This window comes from Podarcis muralis, chromosome 13, assembly GCF_964188315.1.
Source record: "Podarcis muralis chromosome 13, rPodMur119.hap1.1, whole genome shotgun sequence".
NCBI classification, from domain to species: Eukaryota; Metazoa; Chordata; class Lepidosauria; order Squamata; family Lacertidae; genus Podarcis; species Podarcis muralis.
Window position 1 is genome coordinate 42341410 of NC_135667.1, and position 22609 is coordinate 42364018.

Genomic DNA, 22609 nt, shown 5'->3' on the forward strand with positions numbered 1-22609 from the left:
TGACAACCCACGCTACGCCACTGTCTGTAGCCAAGGTTTGTTCTTGGTTTGCTGGTTACAGTTCGCTAGATCCCTGGTCTGGATGTGATGCTAAGCCAGAGATCATGGCTGTGGTTTACTTTGGTATGTGAACAAGGGCAGTAAGAAGATCACTAACAGCTGATAAACATTCCTGAAATAAACACCTTGCCCACCATGGCGGTCTTGTCTTTGCAATTTGGGTTTGCTGGAGAGTGTTGAGTGCATTCTGGGGGCACATCCTTAACTGAAGGGTGAAACCCAATAGGCTTGACCTGCATTTTACACAAACTGTGTGTGCACTCTAATAAAACATTCCCCTTCACTATAATCCTCCACAGGGTTTCCTTGGATGACAGATTGATTGTGGGAAACGTTCCTGGAGGTAGAGAGAGTTTGGAAGAATGTACCATGGGCAAACAATTTTCCACCTGGCAAATGGCGTGTGGGGAAATGGTTAAACCCAGTGGTGGTGTCAGGGCAAGACTTTGAGTTAAACGTCCGGGGCTGAATTATCAGAATCCACGGCAACGTCTCCAAGCGCAGCAGGACTCGCTTGCCACATTTCAAAACAAGTGGAGTAATATATTACCTCTAAAGAGGAAATCAGTAAAAGGAGCGTCTCCACCCCCATCGTTCAGCCCAGACACTGAGGTCCAGCTCCGAGGGCCTTCTGGCAGTTCCCTCATTGCAAGAAGTGAGGTTACAGGGAACCTTCTTGGTTGTGGCACCTGCCCTGTGGAATGCCCTCCCATCAGATGTCAAGGAAATAAACAACTATCTGACTTTTAGAAGACATCTGAAGGCAGCCCTCTTTAGGGAAGTTTTTAATGTTTGATGTTTTATCGTCTTTTTAATATTCTGTTGGGAGCCGCCCAGAGTGGCTGGGGAAACCCAGCCAGATGGGCAGGGTATAAAAAAATAATTAATAATAATTTATTATTTATACCCTGCCCATCTGGCTGGGCTTCCCCAGCCACTCTGGGCAGCCTCCAACAAAATATTAAAATACAGTTGTTGTTGTTGTTGTTGTTGTTGTTGTTGTTGTTACTGGTTAAATCCATCACACCACCAACACCATGGCCCTGACCTGAATCTTGGGCTGCTTTTTACAGAAATGTAAGCAGGCAAGAGATCCAGTGACAGCCTCGTCCAGTTTAGTCTCTAATCCCGGAATTATATTTTCAAATGCTAAGGAAACATGTGACGTAGCAACGCACAGAGGTGCCCTTGAGCATGCACAGAAAGCCAAAGCCTGTATCTGAAGGTAGAGGTGAGGGGTCCTTCAGTAGAAATGGTGACAGGACGCTCTTCTTCTTCCCCATAGACCTTGCGAGCGGCTGGGAAAACGTACATGATCTTTTTCGTCCTGATCATATTCTTGGGATCCTTCTACCTCATCAACCTGATCCTGGCTGTGGTAGCGATGGCTTATGCCGAGCAGAACGATGCAACTCTGCTGGAGGAGCAGGAGAAAGAGGCAGAGTTCCAGCAGATGGTGGAGCAGCTGAAAAAGCACCAGGAGGAGCAACAAAGGCTGGTTGGTGACTTTTTGGTCCTTTAATCTGCTTTTTTTAAAAAATAATAATAATCCGAAAGCTCTGAATGTGCCCATACTGTTCTGCATTTTTCCTTTCTCAGGTGATTCAGGCAATGTCGAAATAAGACTGGGGTTTGGCTTTTGCTGCCCAACTCCCCAAGGGACTAAGTCATGGGTAGGCAACCTAAGGCCCGGGGGCCGGATCCGGCCCAATCACCTAAATCCGGCCTGCAGACAGTCCTGGAATCAGCATGTTTTTACATGAGTAGAATGTGTGCTTTTATTTAAAATGCATCTCTGGGTTATTTGTGGGGCACAGGAATTCGTTCATTCCCCCCCCCCCCAAAAAAAAATATATAGTCCTGCCCCTCACCCAAGGTCTGAGGGACAGAGGACCGGCCCCCTGCTGAAAAAGTTTGTGGACCCCTGGACTAAGTCCATCACTGGTCAGAGATGGATGGATGGAAGCAGGATCCAGAGAAAGCAAGGCAGAACTTTATTTTTCTGTTGGTATAAGAATTCCCTCCCCTTCCTTGCAAGGAGGTAAGAGAGACCCAGAACAAAAGTGTGCAAGACCCTTTAAAGACTATTGAAATTGCCCACCCCTTAGCCAAGGAACACCTAAAAAGGATCCGAGTGCTTTTATTAAGTAGATTTGCAAGTGAAAAGACAATGGGAATTTCCACCCTCCCTTCCCCACAGGTGGGCGGGGTTTGTGGCACCAAGCGGGGGGGGGGGGCTCACCTGGGCGGGTGCCTCCCACCTGCTTGGACTGGCCTTTGACCCGCCCTCGGCCAGGGAGGACAATGGACGGCAGATGGGGGGTGGGGCTAAGGCCAAAGAAAAGAGGCTGACCCCTTTGTCCAAGCCTCACGTGGTTTTCTTCCTTCTAGGATTCCCATTTCCTCCCTTCCTCCTACTGCAGAAGACTATTTGAGGTCATTTTGGGAGAGTCAAAATGGCCTCAGGATTGTTCTGGTTGTTGTTTCTGTCGCAGAGTGCACCCTAATTTTTTACAACACAGGGAAACCTTTGATAGGGTTGATTTCTTTTTGTACAAGAGAATGGGCTCATCTGCACTTCAACTTGGTCTGTGTTTTATTCTGTTTGTCGTCAGCCCCCTCCATATTCCTTATCAGGGGGCTCAGCACCCCCCCCCCCATTTTGAGGGGGCAGAGGAGGCCAAACGGCCAAGCGAGGTTGCACTGGCCTGTACACCAACATTGCCTGACCGGGGTGGGGGGTGGGCAGTTCCTGGAAATATTTTTTGCTCTATAAGACTCACTTTTTCCCTCCTAAAAAGTAAGGGGAAATGTGTGCGTCTTATGGAGCGAATGCAGGCTGCGCAGCTATCCCAGAAGCCAGAACAGCAAGAGGGGTTGCTGCTTTCACTGCACAGTGATCCCTCTTGCAGTTCTGGCTTCTGAGATTCAGAATCCCCCCCCCCTTGTTTTCCTCCTCCAAAAACTAGGTGCGTCTTATGGTCTGGTGCATCTTATAGAGCGAAAAATACGGTACATCTCAGGTGTCAAAGGCCAAGTTAAAAAGGTCCTTTGGGGGGATAATTTCAGGGAACTTGTGCAAGTTGGCTAAAATCCCTCTGCCTGCATGCTGCTAGGAATTGAATTGGGAGTTGTCTTATTTGCTCCCCCCCCAAAAAGAAACCCCGAACATAACGTTGAGCATGCTAGAATATCTTCTTTTTCCAGCTGGCTTTTGCCAGCTAGTATTAAGCAGGCAATGACAGTGGAGAGCATCATGTCTGAATGGATTTTGTTTCTTTTGTCGGTTTATTTGTGTGTGTGACTTGCTTGGTTAAAAGAGAATGAAGCACCGGGAGACGATTCTGTTTGCAGAGGGCTTGGTTTGCTTGCTTGTCCTTTAACCATTTTAGTTGTACATCCTTCCAAGCCGTCAGTGCAGGGTGGAGTAACAGAAGTTCGGCTGCCGCTGCCAGGGAGCCTGCAGCAGGATGCTATGAGCCAGCAGTTTGCCAGTTCATTCCTGAGCTGTGACGCAGCCCCTTAGCCTCCTTGTTTACTGACAGCATAAATATATCTTGCCGTCAGCAAGACTTGCCTCTCGCTTCCTGGAGCTGCTTAAAACCAAACAGATATAGAAAGTCTCCTTCTTCCCGTCAGCCCCGAGCAAATGAAACACTTGGAGTGGAAAAGCCGAGGGGAGAAAACTGCACCCTGAAAAAGCACATAATGCCAGGGATTTTTTTACACTGCCGGTGGTGTGGTTTGATCGGAGTGCATTTGTATTGTATGCTTCATGGTGGCAGAGTGGGCACAGCAGCAGAAGATGGGGAAGCAGTGGCTTTTCTGCACTCCATTGAATCCCGCTAAATTGGGCATAACTTCATGCCAACTTTGGGGGAGGGGTGCGATTGGAAGGTCCGTATAGTCAAAAAGGTCCGTATAGTTAAAGCTATGGTTTCCCCAGTAGTGATGTATGGAAGTGAGAGCTGGACCATAAAGAAGGCTGATCGCCAAAGAATTGATGCTTTTCAATTATGGTGCTGGAGGAGACTCTTGCGAGTCCCATGGACTGCAAGAAGATCAAACCTATCCATTCTGAAGGAAATCAGCCCTGAGTGCTCACTGGAAGGACAGATCCTGAAGCTGAGGCTCCAATACCTTGGCTACCTGATGAGAAGAGAAGACTCCCTGGAACAGACCCTGATGCTGGGAAAGACGGAGGGCACAAGGAGAAGGGGACGACAGAGGACGAGATGGTTGGACAGTGTTCTCGAAGCTACCAGCATGAATTTGACCAAACTGTGGGAGGCAGTGGAAGACAGGAGTGCCTGGTGTGCTCTGGTCCATGGGGTCACGAAGAGTCGGACACGACTAAACGACTAAACAACAATGTGTGCGATTGGGGTCTGATGGGGGTATACTATATGGCATATAGCGACTCCTCCCAGTTTGGCACTTGTCTCTGCCCTGTTTCGGTTCCCCTGCCTGTGGAGTTGCACAGCGCAGCTGATTCACTGGGATGGACTTCTGCTGGTGCCTTTGCGGCGTTGCAGATCTCCAGTGGCAGAGGCATATCTTAAGATGCACAAGTGTAGTGCAGCAGCAGGGGTGCCAGGTATAAAGAGCGCAAGGGGCTCCAGCCTCCCCCCCCCATATTGAGGGGGTCGCCATCCTTTGCTGCCGTGTGTCTTCCACATGCCCCAGCCTCCACCCACCAGCCCGGAAGCCCAGTGGCTGGGACGAGCGAGGACGATCTTTGCCTTTCTTATTCCCAGCCTCTGTCCAGGAGCCTAGGAGTTGGAGGGCGGCTGGGGCGAGCAAGCGTGAAGATCGCCCTCTGTGCTTCCCTAGCAGTGTCATGTGACCTGTCATGTGACCGCACCCGCTCGATGTGGGGGGCACGTCGGCGCCCCTGTGCTGCAAGGCTTTTGCACTCATCTTAGGCTAATACGTTCTACAGGACTTTGAAACAAAATCTTATACAGTGGTAAAGGTAATGGGACTCCTGACCATTAGGTCCAGTCGTGGCCGACTCTGGGGTTGCGGCGCTTATCTCGCTTTATTGGCCAAGGCATACAGCTTCCGGGTCATGTGGCCAGCATGACTAAGCCGCTTCTGGCGAACCAGAGCAGTGCACGGAAACACCGCTTACCTTCCCGCCGGAGTGGTACCTATTTATCTACTTGCACTTTGATGTGCTTTCAAACTGCTAGGTGGGCAGGAGCAGGGACCGAGCAACGGGAGCTGAACCACCGGCCTTCTGATCAGCAAGCCCTAGGCTCTGTGGTTTAACCCACAGTGCCGCCTGCTTCCCTTTACAGTGGTACCTCGGGTTAAGTACTTAATTCATTCCGAAGGTCCATTCTTAACCTGAAACTGTTCTTACCTGAAGCACCACTTTAGCTAATGGGACCTCCTGCTGCTGCTGCGCTGCCGGAGCACAATTTCTGTTCTCATCCTGAAGCAAAGTTCTTAACCCGAGGTAATATTTCTGGGTTAGCGGAGTCTGTAACATGAAGCGTATGTAACCTGAAGTGTATGTAACCTGAGGTACCAATGTAAAACCTTTTTTTAGGGTTAAAATGGAATGAGTCCATGCAACACAGGCAGTGGTCTCTCTTTCAGAACATCCTCAACAATCAGAACAAAGTATACAGTGGCACCTTGGTTCTCAAACTTAATCTGTTCCGTGAGTCCGTTTGACTCCCGAAACGGTTCGAAAACAAGACGTGGCTTCCAATTGGCTGCAGGAACTTCCTGCACTCAATCGGAAACTGCGTCGTTCGGCTTCTGAAAAATGTTTGCAAACTGGAACACTCACTTCTGGGTTTGCGGCGTTCGGGAGCCAAAATGTCTGAAGAAGAAGAAGAAGAGTTTGGATTTGATATCCCGCCTTTCACTCCCTTTAAGGAGTCTCAAAGCGGCTAACATTCTCCTTTCCCTTCCTCCCCCACAACAAACACTCTGTGGGGTGATTGGGGCTGAGAGACTTCAAAGAAGTGTGATTGCCCAAGGTCACCCAGCAGCTGCATGTGGAGGAGTGGAGACGCGAACCCGGTTCCCCAGATTATGAGACTACCGCTCTTAACCACTACACCACACTGGCTCTCAAGGTGTTTGAGAACCAAGTTACGACTGTGATTTGCCTTCAGCCTGACCTGTCTGCTATGCCCTTCTCATATGTGAGCTCCTCCTACAGCACCTGATGAATGCCAGCCACATCAGCCCATGGTGAAATTATTGTGTTCCTGCTTCTACTCAGGGCCAGCATGGATTCTCTTTGGCAGCTCATCAAAAAGATGGTGCATGCTTTTTTTTTTGCGTTAATTTTTTATTAGATTTTCATAACTTTCACCAATTAGTTTCAAATTTGTTATACATTTCTCTTATGATTTGAGTTTTCCCTCCTTTCCTTCCACGTTGTTTTTTATATCCCTTCCTTTTACATATTACATGATGCCACATATATCAACAAACGCTCATTCCTCTATTATATCTCATATGATGACCAATACCTGGCAGCTTCGGTGGACAAATATTTTGGTTTCTGTTTCTTATTTTTCCACTTTCCATTTCTCCAAAATTCAGTTCTCTACATTTCCATATCAGTTTGTGATTTTTTTTTTGAAAAAAGCCCTCATGAAAATTCATTCACATTTTAATGTGAATTCTCCTAATATAACATTTTCGCTTGCAATATTGCCTAATAGGCACATTTTGCATGTTATCGTCATGAATATATGCACTTTTATGCAGATTAAAGTAGCATATTCATTTCTGTGAGGTGATTTTGTTTGTGTTTCCCCCAGGCAATTTCCCTGTGAAAACCTGCTCTTTACTGCTGAATCGGAGCAATGGCAATCCGCATAAAATTGCTGTTTGTTCTGATTCAGGGCTTATTTACACTTGCTTTCCTCCACTTTTTCCAGGCACAGTCTACAATTTAAAGCTCTGTGGCCAAGCACCCCCCCCTTTCCCCTTCAGAGCTTCTCCCGCGATAACCTGCTCTTTAAAGCTACCGTATTTTTCACTCTATAGGACGCACTTTTCCCCCTCCAAAAATTGAGGGGGAATGTGTGTGCGTCCTATGGAGCGAATGCAGGCTCCTTGGCTTCAGCGATAGCAACGCTAAGCCTCCGAAGGGCAGAGGGAGCACTCCCTCCGTGCTCCAAAGGCTTCGCTTTGCTTTCGCTGAAGCTTGAAGAGCGAGAGGCGTCGGTGTGCACCGACCCCTCTCTCCAGTCTTCAGGGATAGCCGCACGCAGCCCCTCCGGCAGGGAGAGGCTGCACGTGGCTATGGCTTCTTTAGCCCCGTGCAGCCTCTCCCGGCAGGGAGAGGTTGTGTGGAGCTAAAGAGGAAGCCAAAACAGCCAGCGCGATCGATCCCACTGGCTGCCTTGGCTTGTGCCATAGCCGTGCACAACCCCTCCGGCAGGGAGAGTTTGCACGCAGCCTGTATGCTGCTCTTTGGGGCTGGGGGGGAAATAAGATTTTCCCCCCTTTATTTCCTCTCCTAAAAACTAGGTGCGCCCTATGGTCCGGGGCGCCCTATGGAGCGAAAACTACGGTAAATCAGAGCAAACATCAAACCCCCAAACTGACATTTGCTCCGATTCAGCTTTAAAGAGCAGGTTTTCACGGAGAAAGCTGAAGGCAAACCCCCCACACACACTTGAACACGGAACCTTAAAATCAGGGACAGGCCTTTGCCCAGAAAGTGCAGGGGAAAAGTCAGTTGGATGAGCGCTTAGGGGGCTGCAAGTTCCGAAGGATGTTTCAGTTTGCTTATCGTATCGGAAAGAGCAAAGTTTGTAGCTTTGCCTTTAAATGCAAACGGAATCAAACTTCACTCTCACCCCCGGTCATATCACATCCATTTGCTGTTTTTTTGATCCCTGTGTCCTGCGCTAGCTGCTCTTCTGGCCTTGAATGTCCTCGTCTCTTTTTTTGTTTTTTTTAAAGCATCTACAAGAGAAGGCATCTTAGGCATCTCAGAGTTTGTAACAGGCTCCTGCCCTGCCAGCTGCTTCCGCCCACTTGACCCCGAGCCACCCATACAAATCTAATTTTCGGGTTGTGCAAACAGGCAGTTGTCCATGTGTGTGTGTGTGTGTGTGTGTGTGTGTGTGTGTGTAGAATGGTGTCGCGTATTGTGGCCTTGTGCTTCTAATCTAAACATTCGGAAGTGGATTTTCTATTTCCAGACAGCGAATATCTTCTCGGGAGGGGGACTTGGCTTGAGACGAACGCCATATATAGTTCAAGACTTAACAGGACTCTGGGCTGATTTCAATACCTACGGGGTCCGGCCCCTTTTTTGATAAAAAGGTATAATTTGTGAAATAAAACGAGGGAATTAAACAATGGCGGGAAAACAGTGTGGATCTGGGGATAAGCAAATGGTCAATTTTGGTTTCTCTCGGTTTCTTATTTTCCGTTTCATCACAATTCTACATCAATTTGTGATTTTTTTTAAATAAAAAAAGTCCTCATGAGAACGCACCTGTATTTTCTTTGAACGTGCATCCATTTCTCTGCAGTTTCACCCAATACGGGCATTTTTTGCTGAAAAAACTGCAATGCAAAATTGAAACAATGGCTAGTATTGATAGCTGCCTGGGTTTCCGTTCATGTATTGTTTTGGAGGGACGCGGGTGGCGCTGTGGGTAAAACCTCAGTGTCTAGGACTTGCTGATCGAAAGGTCGGCGGTTCGAATCCCCGCGGCGGGGTGCGCTCCCGTCGTTCGGTCCCAGCTCCTGCCCACCTAGCAGTTCGAAAGCACCCCTAAGTGCAAGTAGATAAATAGGTACCGCTTTATAGCGGGAAGGTAAACGGCGTTTCCGTGTGCTGCGCTGGTGCTGGCTTGCCAGATGCAGCTTTGTCACGCTGGCCACGTGACCCGGAAGTGTCTCCGGACAGCGCTGGCCCCCGGCCTCTAGAGTGAGATGGGCGCACAACCCTAGAGTCTGTCAAGACTGGCCCGTACGGGCAGGGGTACCTTTACCTTTACCTATTGTTTTGGAATGTGCCAATTATGTAGATAGGTTTTGGCTTTGGACACAAACTGATTTGAATCACACAGAAAGACTCCTCAAACAAGGTGCTAAGCACCACCACCCCATCCTTTTCCAGATCTTTCCTGACAAATCAATGTGGGTTTTCCTTGTTCTAACATCCAGTGACCAGGGATGAGGCCTTCAGTTCCCCCTTCGTAAAGCAGAATAAAAATAGGGGAGGAGGGGAAATAGTCTGCCAGAATATTTATACTTTAAATCTTTTCTGCACAAGCAAGTAAATTCTACTTATGGCATTAACAGATGCCATTCAACTATGATTACGCAGACCTTCCAAGTGCCCCTATTTTCCAGGGACAGTCCCTTATTTAGAGAAGCCATCCTGGTTTCTGATTTGATCCTGGACTGTTCCTCTTTTCCTCAGGACGTCCCTATTTCCATTGGAGAAATACTGGAGGGTATGGAGTTATCCAACCCACAAGCCATCTGAAGGCAGCCCTGTATAGGGAAGGTTTTTTTTTTATGTTTAATGTTTTTATAAGTGTTGGAAGACATGCAGAGTGGCTGCGGCAACCTAGGCAAATGGGTGTGATATCATTAATCTAAGAAGAAGAAGAAGAAACATTTCCGAGCACAATTGAAAGTGTTGGTGCTAAGCTTTAAAGCCCTAAATGGCCATGGTCCAGTGTACCTGAAGGAGCACCTCCCCCCCCCCCCCATCATTCAGCCCAGACACTGAGGTCCAGCTCCGAGGGCCTTCTGGCGGTTCCCTCCCTGTGAGAAGTGAGGTTACAGGGAACCAGGCAGAGGGCCTTCTCGGTAGTGGCGCCCGCCCTGTGGAATGGCCTCCCGTTAGATGTCAAGGAGATAAACAACTATCTGACTTTTAGAAGACATCTGAAGGCAGTCCTGTCTAATGAAGTTTTTAATGTTTGATGCTTTATCGTATTTTTAATATTCTGTTGGGAGCCGCCTGGAGTGGTTGGGGAAACCCAGCCAGATGGGCGGGGTAGAAATAATAAATTATTATTATTATTATTACAATGAGTGCTTTAGTGTAGGTCACTGTTATTGTCTCCCGCTCGTAAGGTACAGAAATAATATTCCCGACCTACAACACTTTAATAATAAAGAAGATTATGCATCAGTTACAATTGGCCAAGGCATGAAATAGCACCCAGTTATGGAATGTGGCTCTCAGCTGGAGAATCATTACCATCTAAATATATATGTATAGATCTTTATTTATTATTTACATTTCTGTTCCACTTTTTCTCTGAGGTAGAACTGGTTCTCCCTACCCCTCAGTTTTGTTCTCACAGGTAACTCTGTGAGGTAGGAGGGAGGGAAACCAACCCTGTGTGTCTTGGCTGAATGAGGTGAACCTGGATCTCTCGATACAATAATCTTTATTGTCATTGTCCCATACAGAACAACAAAATTGAAAAAAATCTACATCAGACATTCAAAAACCAACAAGCCAGCTATCCCAGCCTGGTTAGCCCCCTAAAAACTCTGATACCCCATAATTAAATACAATATACTCCCATAGAAACTACCTTACATTGCATTTAAAACCAAAATCGCATCTGGATAGAAACTGTTTCTCAGGCGGCTAGTCCTAGTCTTTATAACCCTGTACCTTCTTCCAGAAGGGAGAAGCTGAAAGAGATCATTTCCGGGATGTGCACTATCCTGCGCTATCTCTGCAGCTTTCTTATGGCACCTGGAAGCTTAGATTTGATCCAAGGTGGGAAGAGTGCACCCACTCTTAGTTCAACATAACTGAGCCCAGTCTGTGCTGGGTACCTCCAATAAATCATTATATATATATGGCAATACTCTTCACCCAGATCTCTGGTTTCTTCACAGCTTCATGAGCAAGCAGCAAACAGCAGTTCCGCAGAGAGCGTTATTGTGGAGAAAAAGAAGACGGGGGAATCCGATCAAGAGGCGCCTAGTGATCAAGATGGGCCAAAAGACTGCAACGGCCGCGTCATCCCACGCCTGGTGCTGGACCGCTCAGCCACAATAGACGAGGTGTGTCACCTGCACAGGAGGAATAGAAGGGTCCTTTCCAAGAGCAAAGAGACGAGGGCATTCCCCGTCCTCCCTGATGCTCCCTGGAAAGGTCTGGAGGGTGGCAACACAAGAACAGGCCTTTTCTGCAATGGATCCCCATTTGTGGGGTGCTCTCCCACCAACAGTTCACCTGGCACCTTCATTATATACGGATTTTTCGCTGCATAAGACACACTTTTTTCCTCCTAAAAAGTAAGGGGAGATGTCTGTGCGTGTTATGAAGCGAATGCTGCGCGGAGGAGGGACGGATGGGAGCCATGTCTCCCGTCCTTCCCTTCTCCGCAGCTCGCTTTAAAGCAGCAAAGTGGGACAGGAGCCGCTTACACGGGTGTAAAGCAAGGACAGCGGGAGCCGTGTAATCCCTCCGCCCCCACCCTCAACTGCCGCATTGGGATGGGAGGGCGTGTGCGCGCCACCCCCTTGGGACGACGCTCGCATGGGCGACGTCCCACGTCCCCACAGGCGACGTGCCGCCACGCAAGACCCTCCCTCCGCCACTGGTCTTGCCGGGACAGTAGTGCCTTCCTTTGCACAAGTGTGAAATTTGAAGGGTGGCTGTGATTTGGTCCTTGTGTTGTGTACGAAGGTGTGAATTAGGTAGGTTTGACTTTAAATGGGAATTGAATCAGATTCCTCCCTCATATGAAAGCCCCCAGAGCTCTCTGCAATGAACAAAATGGAAGAAGGTCCCACTTCTGTTGGCTTTATAAAATTAATTGTGTAGGGCCAAACCATACAGTCCTTACATCTAAGGGACTCAATGTGGGAAGCTCATATATTTTCATTGCCTGCCCCCCTTACTAGGGGATAAAGTCTCTCTTCGTTTGTTAATGACAATTAATGCCTCTTTTGACTGCTGTTCACTTTACATGGTTATTATTCTGATATACCGGTAGTTTATTAAATATTTAGTACAACATTTGATTCAGAATATTTTTTTCCTTGTTTTCCTCCTCTAAAAACTAGGTGCACCTTTTGGTCAGGTGAGTCTTATGGAGTGAAAAATACGGTATTTTGGGTACCAGATGGAAACGTTCCTCTCCAACTTGGTCTTTGGCTTACTGATATTCTACAGGCTTTTAAATGTGTTTTTGGGAGGGGGGTTATTGTTTCGTTGTTTTTGTTTGAACTATTCACCGTATTTTTCGCTCTATAGGACGCACCGCACCATAGGACGCACTGGACCATAGGAGGGGAAAACATTATCCCCCTCTCTAGGCAGCGCCCCTTCAGCGAAGCAGTAGGAGAAACGGAGCCCCTTCCATTTCTCCTCCCACTTCGCTGAAGGGGCGCTGTGCAGAGAGGGAAAACTGTGCAGCGCCTCTCCAGCGAAGCGAAACCTGGAGAGCAAGATGGATTGGTGTGCACTGACCCCTCTCGCTCTCCAGGCTTCAGGCAGCTATCTGCAAGCCTTCGGAGCATGGCGGGAACTCCTGCTGCGCTTCGAAGGCTTACGGATAGCTGCCTGAAGTTTGTGCTGTGGGATAGCTGCGGGAGTTTGTGCTGTGCTCCGGGGGCTTCAGGCGGCTTCAGCGAAAGCAAAGCGATGCCTCCGGAGCAGGGGGGGAACTCTCCCTCTGCGCTTCGGAGGCTTCACATTGCTATTGCTGAAGCCAAGGAGCCTGCATTCGCTCCATAAGACACACACACATTTCCCCTTAATTTTTGGAGGGGGGAAAGTGCGTCTTATAGAGCGAAAAATACAGTATTTGTGCTTTTACCTTGTATTTTTATCTCGTGAACCTCCCTGAGATCTTGTGGTGAAGGGCAATTATCATCATCATCATTATCAACAGCAGCAGCAGCAGTATTGAAGAGCTTGGAGGTGGGTGGGAATGTATTACTAGTTGAATGTGAAAGGAGAATGGGAGAAGACATTACAGGAGATGGGTGGAAAAACTTTGAGAGGCATTTGGAGGTGGGAAGGGAAAATATGAAAGAAAAATGCTTCTGGATGAACACATTCTGCCCAAAAATGCGGGTGCCGCACCATGATACGTCCAAAGTAAATGTGTGTACCTAGCTTGAGAAAAACTGAGCTATGGAACTCCTTGCCACAAGGCAAACACGTGACAAGGAATTTAGCAATTTCCAAAAATAGGTTAGATATCCGTAGAAAGCGACCCCAGTAATCGCCCATTGATTTTGCCAAGCTCTGACACTGCGTTCCACCAATTTTGTGAGTGGCTTGTGGGCCTCCATCATTTTCAGCTGTCGCAAGTGGGACCTGGAGGCAGAAGGTGTGAGATACCCTGCGCTAAATCACCCTTGTTTCCCTGTTGCAGTCAGATACAGCGGAGGAGCATGAGAAGTCTGACCACAACCACCTCCAAGTAGGAAACCAAGAAGGGACAGGCTTGAATAAACGAGCAGAAAGTGCCCTCAGCATAGTCTCCAACACACTGGAAGGTAAATTCCGCTATAACTTTGGGTAGAGCTGGATTGTTTCTGGCATTAGGAAAAACAACGACAAAGATCATCGCAAATTATAATGATCATTTTTATCATTATATCATTTTTAATATTGTGAATTGTTGTGAACTAAGCGAGAACAGGGATTGCATAAGCCGTTAAATAAATACGAATTACCGTATTTTTCCATATATAAGACTGGTTCCCCCCCTAAAAAATAATGTCAAAAATTTGAGGTGTCTTATACACGGATACATCTCCTCCCATTTTCTTAAATTCCTTGTTGATTTTTTGCTTTCAGAACTGGAAGAGGCGCACCAGAAATGTCCGCCGTGGTGGTACAAGTTTGCCCACGCGGTCCTCGTGTGGAATTGCTGCCCACTCTGGGTGAAGATGAAGAACATAATCAAGATCATTGTCATGGACCCCTTTGTTGATCTGGGGATCACCATCTGCATTGTCCTCAACACCGTCTTCATGGCCATGGAACACTACCCAATGACAGACGCATTCAACAATGTTTTGAATGTGGGGAACCTGGTAGGAGAACCACAAGCCCTCTGTGTTTTTTATAGATAGATAGATAGATAGATAGATAGATAGATAGATAGATAGAGATAGATATAGATAGATAGATAGATGATAGATAGATAGATAGATAGATGATAGATTTATTAAGTTTTCTGTTTTACAATTTAAAATACTCATTTTACATCCTTAAGACATCAGTGACTTCCCTCCTGCTCCTCTTTCCATGGTTCATTTTACATATCATAAATCCCTGCGTATTTTACAAAAACTATACCATTCAGTATTCCATTATCGCATCCATCAAAACTTGTTTACACTGTCGAATTTATCTTAATGCTGCCAGTGTTTTCAACTGTACACAATTATTTCCCATATATTCCGTAAACATTTTCCACTCTTCTTTAAATGTACGTTCTTCTTGTTCTCTTGTTCTATATGTTAAGTCTGCAAGTTGTGCATATTCTGTCAGATTAAGTTGCCATTCTTCTTTTGTTGCGACCTCTCTCGTTTTCCATTTTTGGGTTAACAAAACATGGGCCGCAGTAGTGGCATGCATAAATAGCCTTTTTTGACACCTTGGAATTTCAGTCTGAATTATCCCCATCAGAAAGGACTCTAGGGTTTTGTGGGGGGGAAAGCGGGTGGCTCTGTGGTCTAAACCACAGAGCCTAGGGCTTGCCGATCAGAAGGTCGGCGGTTCGAATCCCCTAGCAGTTCAAAAGCACGCCAGTGCAAGTAGATAAATAGGTACCGCTCCGGCAGGAAGGTAAACGGCATTTCCGTGCACTCTGGTTTCTGTCACGGTGTCCCATTGCGCCAGAAGTGGTTTAGTCCTGCTGGCCACATGACCCGGAAAGCTGTCTGTGGACAAACGCCACTATATAGGCGGGAAGGTAAACAGCGTTTCCGTGCGCTGCTCTGGTTCGCCAGAAGCGGCTTAGTCATGCTGGCCACATGACCCGGAAGCTGTACGCCGGCTCCCTCGGCCAATAAAGCGAGATGAGCACCGCAACCCCAGAGTCGTCCGTGACTATCTGTCAGGGGTCCCTTTACCTTTATACTTTTCCCAATCACAAATTCCTAATCACAAGCCCTCTGTTCTTCATTCTGTGACTTGATGCCAGCTAGCTTCAGTAGATGACCCTGATGCACTGTGGCTTGAGAGAGAGACAGAGTCCAAATGAGGGTCCTTGCTGCCCTACTCATAATTTGACAACTTACATCATGTCGTTTTTGCCCAGCAATTATTCCCCCTAAAGCTCAACAAATCCAACTTTTTTCAGTCCACAAAGTTTTAATCGGGCTGAGCTAAAGGTGCCACTCTGTACCATTTCTGGGTAGTTAAATGAAGGGGTCATTTTACAGGGGGAGGCCTGTTCCGCCCCCTCACCAAAGCCCAATAAGTAATGCAACAGGATGACAGTGTTTCTGTTACGGTGGCCATCAAATGGTCTCTCCCAATTCATTGAAATAAGTTGCTGAATTTTGGCTGAAATTTGAACTGAAACTTCCTTGTTGAGAACCGTTATCTGTCTGTTTTATCCCCAGTATAAAGAGTAAAATAAACATTGAAACATTCAATATGTTAACACGGGGGTAGGGAGCCTATGGACCTCCAAATATTTGTTGGACTACAATTCCCATCATCCCTGACCATTGGCAATGATGGCTGGGTTTAACAGAATCTGGAGGGCAGCAGGTTCCCATCCCTGCATTAACAGCACAGTTCTACTCAGAAGTAAGTCCCACTGAGTTCTTAACTGCCAGGTATAGCATTGTGCCCTTAGTAACTTCAGACTAGTTAATATTTAGGGGCTTCCTGCTTTGCACTAAAGTCCTCTGATAACTCTCGGCATACAATCCCCCACTGTGTTTCTAGAGCTGGGCCTGCAGCCAGCTTCTAACAGCTCTTAGGAAACACAGTGGGCATGTTTTGTCCTATTAATCCCCTTGTATTTCCTTGACGAAACCCAACCCCAGGCAAGCGTGCTGGTTTCTGGGGCATTTGCCAGGTCCCAGATAGGCTGCCAAGTTATTAATGCTCTGCCAACACTGGAAGGTAGAATCCAGACACAATAATCTTGATATTATTAACGCAGCGCCATTGATGCACATGACAGGTCATCGGGTAGCGCAAGCAAAAGGCAGGTCCCTAATATGAGTGTTAAAAAAAGACAACAATGGACAGAAGGGGAAAGGAAGAAAGATTTAGGCAAGGAGGTTGAGGGCTCATTCACACCTAGACAGCATGGGCCCAAGCTATTTTCCACTCATCCCGTGAGCTTTTGCCCTTCCCCTGCCACGTTCCCCTGGAAAACCTGCTCTTTGGTGCTAAATTGAAACAAATGGCCATCTGCGGAAAACCCACATGCTGTCTGCTGCAATTCAGCGCTAAACCACAGGTTTCCCCAAAGGAAAGCGTTGGGGCAAACAAAAATATGGATGAGCCTTCAGAGGATGAATATGCACAGATGCAGTTGTATATATATTTAGGGTAAGCCTCTGTAGGTTATGAGAACTAATGGGATTAGGATGAAAGCTTCTCGGAAAAAATAGTGACGAATTAGCAGAATCAAGGAAGCTATTGTGGAATTAACAAAGAGACACTCTGACACCATGTGGAGTTAACAGGGAGCCTGCCCTGTTTGGATGAAAGGGAAAGCTAGCGGGTTTAGGTCCTTGCCCAATTACCACCTCATCTCCTTGGTGTTTGTGCAACTAATACCCACATCAATAAAGCACAAAGAAATTCAAAGTCTTGTCCAAGCGAGGCGAATAAAGAGGAACACAAACTCTGGCAAAAGGAATATGTTAGCTGACAATAAAAGAGGCAAGAATGTAATTCGAGAACACCTTTGCTAAAAGGTTTAGGCCAAGCAACAATAAAAAATATTTAAATATTGTCAGTAGCAATTCCCTGGAAATTGTTGGTAGAAATAGCAGAAGGCATGCTAAAGGAAGTGAGGAAAAGTGCAAAGAGGCTGAATTAATTCTCTGCTTCTGCTTCAATCTGTGGGAAATGTGGAGCAATTATCTGAGCTTCTCATGGTCATCTATCATTGGCGCAATAGCCCTACATTCATTGGACAGAAATTGTGGAAAGGAACGTATTCGTAGCTAGAAGAGCAGCAAACATATAGCCTCGTGTTGCCTCCGTCATTCTTCACACAAGGGAGAGTATTTCTTCTTCTTTTTTCAAAGAACAAACACTACTCCAACACGGTTGAAGATGATAAATGTTGTAACCAAATACTGGGAGAAATATAATGTGAATTGCTTGTTGACACACACACAGGGTGCTTACAGTGCTACCTCAGAAGTCGGACGGAATCCGTTCCGGAAGTCCGTTCGACTTCCAAAATGTTCGGAAACCAAGGCGCGGCTTCCAATTGGCTCCAGGAATCAGCCAATCGGAAGCTGCAGAAGCTGTGTCGGACATTCGGGTTCCAAAGAAAGCTCGAAAACCGGAACAATCATTTGCGGTTTTTGATTGTTCGGGAGCCAAAACATTCGACTCCCAAGGCGTTTGAAAACCAAGGTACGACTGTACTCATTACCTGAGCTCAGGGTTGGGTGGCCCTGACATCACTCACCCCAGGTTGCCAGCAGGATCCAAGATCCCAGAGACACTGCCCAGCACGTGGGCTGCTAGGGTCATGATCAGACTTACTGCCATACCAACCCGTCTCATCTTCCACAAACCCCAAAGTTGTGGCCTAGTTTAACCCCCTTTAAAAAAAAATTCTTTCAAAATTAAAACAAAACATATTATCCAGAAACATATCATCCTTATTCCCCCCCCCCATTTTTCCTCCCTCTCTCCACCTTCCCACACAAAACCCACCCACCCCCACTTCCCAGCTTCCCTCAGTTCCAGTCTTTGATTTCTCTCAGAATGCTGTTTTCTGCACGTTACAAAGTTGTATACTATTTAGCTGATTATTATCAAGAAAAAGTTTGTGAATGTTTATTCAAAGCCAGCCAAGGAGTCCGGTTCGCTTTGTTGCGTCTTCAAATACTTTGTAAAGGGTTCCCATTCATCTTTAAAGTCACAGTTATCCTTGTCCCGTAGCTTATATGTCAGTTTTGCCAGTTCTGCATAGTCCATCAATTTTTCTTGCCATGATTCTTTAGTTGGGGTTTCTTCAGTCCATCCTTGCGCTATTAGAACTCTCGTGGCCGTTGTCGCATACATGAAGACTGTTTGGCTTTCTTTGCTCCTCTGCCCCTTGTCCGTGGAACAGCTGACTTGGCCCGCCTCTCACCGTGTCCTCTTTCTCACGGCACTTCCTCGCAGGTCTTCACGGGGATATTCACTGCAGAGATGGTGCTGAAGCTGATTGCTCTGGACCCCTACGATTACTTCCAGGTTGGGTGGAACATCTTTGACAGCATCATCGTCACTCTCAGCTTGGTTGAGCTGGGCCTCGCCAACGTCCAGGGCCTGTCGGTGCTACGCTCCTTCCGTCTGGTAGGTGACTTTGTTATGTCATCCTGTGTCCCTGCGGCTTCTTTCTGAAGCAGGGCCAATATTTTCCTCCCACCCCGGGCAGAGTGGGGGCGAGGCGTCCCTGTGCTATTTTGGAAGGTGCCACAAGCCAGCTCGCCAGCGCTTGCGCAGAAAACTGACCAGTGCCAGAGGCAGCCTCACAGGCTGAAATGTCTGTGCTGAGTGCCCGTTGATTTGTTCCTGGCTGCCTAATCCACCTTTAAGGTAGAGCAGGCTTCCTCAACCTCAGCCCTCCAGATGTTTTGAGACTACAGTTCCCATCATCCCTGACCGCTGGTCCTGCTAGCTAGGGATCATGGGAGTTGTAGGCCAAAAACATCTGGAGGGCTGAGGTTGAGGAAGCCTAGAGCGACTCTACCAAGATACTGGTGATGTTGACAAGGAAGCATGTGCCATTGCATCCATCAGGGCTAGCTAGTCTACTATTTGCTGTGCAAATTTGGCCTTGCAAGAATATCAACTGTATTTTGTTCAGAGAATAGCCAGTTTCTAATGCTTTGGGTTTTACAGCATGGGTTTGTGTGTGTGCATATCCTCCAATGAAAATAGGGACGACCTATTCAATAACAATAACAACAACAGCAACAACAACATTACAATAATATTACTATTTTTTCGTTATTTTATAATTTTTATTAAATTTTCTGTTTTACTATTTTGAATGCTCATTTAAACATCCTTAAAATATCAGAGAATTCTTCTCTTTCCACGGTTCATTTTGCATATCATAAATCCCTGCGTATTTTACATAAACCATTCAGTATTCCGTTATTACATCCATCAAAACTTATTTACGCTGTTGAATTTATCTTAATGCTGCCAACGTTTTCAAGTGAACACAATTTACCCCCATATATTCAATAAACATTTTCCAATCTTCTCTAAATGTTTGTTCTTCTTGTGCATATTCCACCCAGTCAGATGGGAGGGTTTAAATAGTAATATTATATATGCACAGTAATATTACTATTTAAACCCTCCCATCTGACTGGGTTGCCCCAGCCTTTCTGGGCGGCTTCCAACAGATATAAAAACATAATATAACATTAAACATTTTTAAAAATCCCCCTAGAGGGCTGCCTTCAGATGGATTGAGGTTGGATAACTCTATACCCTCCAACATTTCTCTGATAGAGACATCCTGCCACACCCTCCAACATTTCTCCAATGAAAATAGGGATGTCCTAAGGAAAAGCAGGACATTCCTGGTTCAAATCAGAAACTGGGATGGCATCTGTAAATCCAGGAGAGTCCCTGGAAAATAGGGACACTTGGAGGGTATAGAACTAGATCTTGACATCCCACAACCCCAGTGTTAGAAACTGAGATATGAAAGCTAGGATCTAAATGGTCCCTTAAACCTAGGTTATGAGCGCAACAACGGAAAGCCTAGGTGCGAAAGCCAGAGCCTACAGGCCTCCCACCTTAGCTATAAAGAGGAGTAGAAATGTTACGTCTGCTAGGTGAGGTTCAAGTATCTATAGACAAATTAAAGTTAACAACACAAGGCTGTGGCTGAAGCACTCCAAGTCTGGAGGGTGGGAACGGGCTTTCAGTACAACAACCTGCAGATGATCAGCTTTAGATCTCCGTTAAGTTACCTCGGGTTAAGTACTTAATTCGTTCCGGAGGTCCGTTCTTAACCTGAAACTGTTCTTAACCTGAAGCACCACTTTAGCTAATGGGGCCTCCCACTGCCGCTGCGCTGCTGCCACACAGTTTCTGTTCTCATCCTGAAGCAAAGTACTTAACCCGAGGTACTATTTCTGGGTTAGCAGAGTCTTTAACCTGAAGCGTCTGTAACCTGAAGCGTATGTAACCCGAGGTACCACTGTATGTCCTAAGCATTAAGGCAAGGATTGGGAAACTGTGGCCCTCTAGATGTTGTTGGACGGCGGCTCCCATCGTCTATGGCAGCCTTTCTCAACCTGTGGGTCCCCAGAGGTTGTTGAACTACAACTCCCATCATCCCTAGCTAGCAAGGCCAGAGCTCAGGGATGATGGGCGTTGTAGTCCGACAACATCTGGGGACCCACAGGTTGAGAACCACTGGTCTATGGTCATTGATGGGGCTGATGGGAGTTGGATTCCCAACATTTGTGGGTCCACAGGTCCTGAATTCCTGCATTGGTGCCTGCATCTTGTGTCTAGCAGCTGAGATTTCCAGGGGCTAAGCAGGATTCCTCTTGCTTCCGCAGATGAGAGTCTTCAAGCTCGCCAAATCCTGGCCAACGCTCAACATGCTGATCAAGATCATTGGCAACTCGGTGGGTGCCCTGGGCAACCTCACCCTCGTGCTGGCCATCATCGTTTTCATCTTCGCCGTGGTGGGGATGCAGTTGTTCGGGAAGAGCTACACCGAGTGCGTCTGCAAGATCAGCAGCGACTGCACGCTGCCGCGCTGGCACATGCACGACTTCTTCCACTCCTTCCTGATCGTCTTCCGCATCCTCTGCGGGGAGTGGATCGAGACCATGTGGGACTGCATGGAAGTGGCGGGGCAGACCTTGTGCCTCATTGTCTTCATGATGGTCATGGTCATTGGGAACCTGGTGGTGAGTAGTAACTAGGAAATAATAACGATACGAGATTGTCATTGTCCCATACAGAACAACAAAATTGAAAAAATCTACATCAGACATTCAAAAACCAACAAGCCTGCTATCCCAACTATCCCAGCCTGGTTAGCCCCTAAAAACTCTGATGCCCCCATAATTGAATACAATATACAGTGGTGCCCCGCAAGACGAATGCCTCGCAAGACGGAAAACCCGCTAGACGAAAGGGTTTTCCATTTTGGAGGCGCTTCGCAAAACGAATTTCCCTATGGGCTTCCTTCGCAAGACGAAAGCCCAAAGGGAAATCTCCGGGACAGCGGGGAAGCGCAGCGCGTCTTCCCCACTGTCATCGGAGCTCCTCCGAAGGCTGGCGGCGGGGCGGAGAGACCTCCTTCCGCCGCCAGCCTTCATTTCTCCGCTATCCCGGACGGCTTTTGAAGGCAGGCAGGGGGGAGCAAAGACTTTCGCCCCCCGCCGGCCTTCAGAAGAGGTCCAGGACCTCTTCTGAAGGCCGGCGGGGGGCGAAAGTCTTTGCTCCCCCCTGCCTGCCTTCCCGGGGGCTTTTAAATCGCCCCGGGACAGCGGAGAAGTCCTCCGCTGTCCCGGGGTTTTTTAAAATGCTGGCGGGCGGCAGCGGAGGCTTCGCTGCCGCCCGCCAGCATTTTAAGATCGCCCCGGGACAGCGGAGAAGTCTCCGCTGTCCCGGGGTTTTTTAAAATGCTGGGGGTGGGAAGAAAAGCCATTGTCCCCCCCCCCCCAGCCTTCAGAAGAGGTTGGGGGACAGACTGTCCCCGGACCTGGTCTGAAGTCGGTTTCCATAGGAATGCATTGATTGATTTTCAATGCATTCCTATGGGAAACCGTGCTTCGCAAGACGAAAAACTCGCAAGAAGAAAAAACTTGTGGAACGAATTAATTTCGTCTTGCGAGGCACCACTGTACTCCCATAGAGACTACCTTAAAGGGACCCCTGACCATTAGGTCCATTCGTGGCCGACTCTGGGGTTGCGGCCCTCATCTCGCTTTACTGGCCGAGGGAGCCGGCATACAGCTTCTGGGTCATGTGGCCAGCATGACTAAGCCGCTTCTGGTGAACCAGAGCAGCCCATGGAAACGCCGTTTACCTCCCCGCCGGAGCGGTATCTATTTATCTTCTTGCACTTTGAGATGCTTTCGAACTGCTAGGTTGGCAGGAGCAGGGACCGAGCAATGGGAGCTCACCCCATCGCGGGGATTCGAACCGCCGACCTTCTGATCGGCAAGTCCTAGGCTCTGTGGTTTAACCCACAGCGCCACCCATGTCCCAGAGACTCCTTACACTATGTTTAAAACCAAAATCGCATTTGGATAGGGACGCGGGTGGCGCTGTGGGTAAAAGCCTCAGCGCCTAGGGCTCGCCGATCGAAAGGTTGGCGGTTCGTATCCCCGCGGCGGGGTGCGTTCCCGTTGCTCGGTCCCA

General features: G+C 47.6%; 1 protein-coding gene across 3 annotated transcripts in view; it reads left to right on the forward strand.

Moving 5' to 3' along the window:
* Positions 1–22609, forward strand: part of SCN4A (sodium voltage-gated channel alpha subunit 4) — a 97523-nt gene that overhangs the window by 39837 nt on the left and 35077 nt on the right. For all 3 annotated transcript variants that reach the window (XM_028702755.2, XM_028702753.2, XM_028702752.2), the window contains 6 exons: positions 1346–1558; positions 10930–11097; positions 13425–13548; positions 13853–14091; positions 18380–18553; positions 20791–21147. In XM_028702755.2, the coding sequence (XP_028558588.2) occupies positions 1346–1558; positions 10930–11097; positions 13425–13548; positions 13853–14091; positions 18380–18553; positions 20791–21147 (1275 nt within the window). The remainder of the gene's footprint in view (positions 1–1345; positions 1559–10929; positions 11098–13424; positions 13549–13852; positions 14092–18379; positions 18554–20790; positions 21148–22609) is intronic.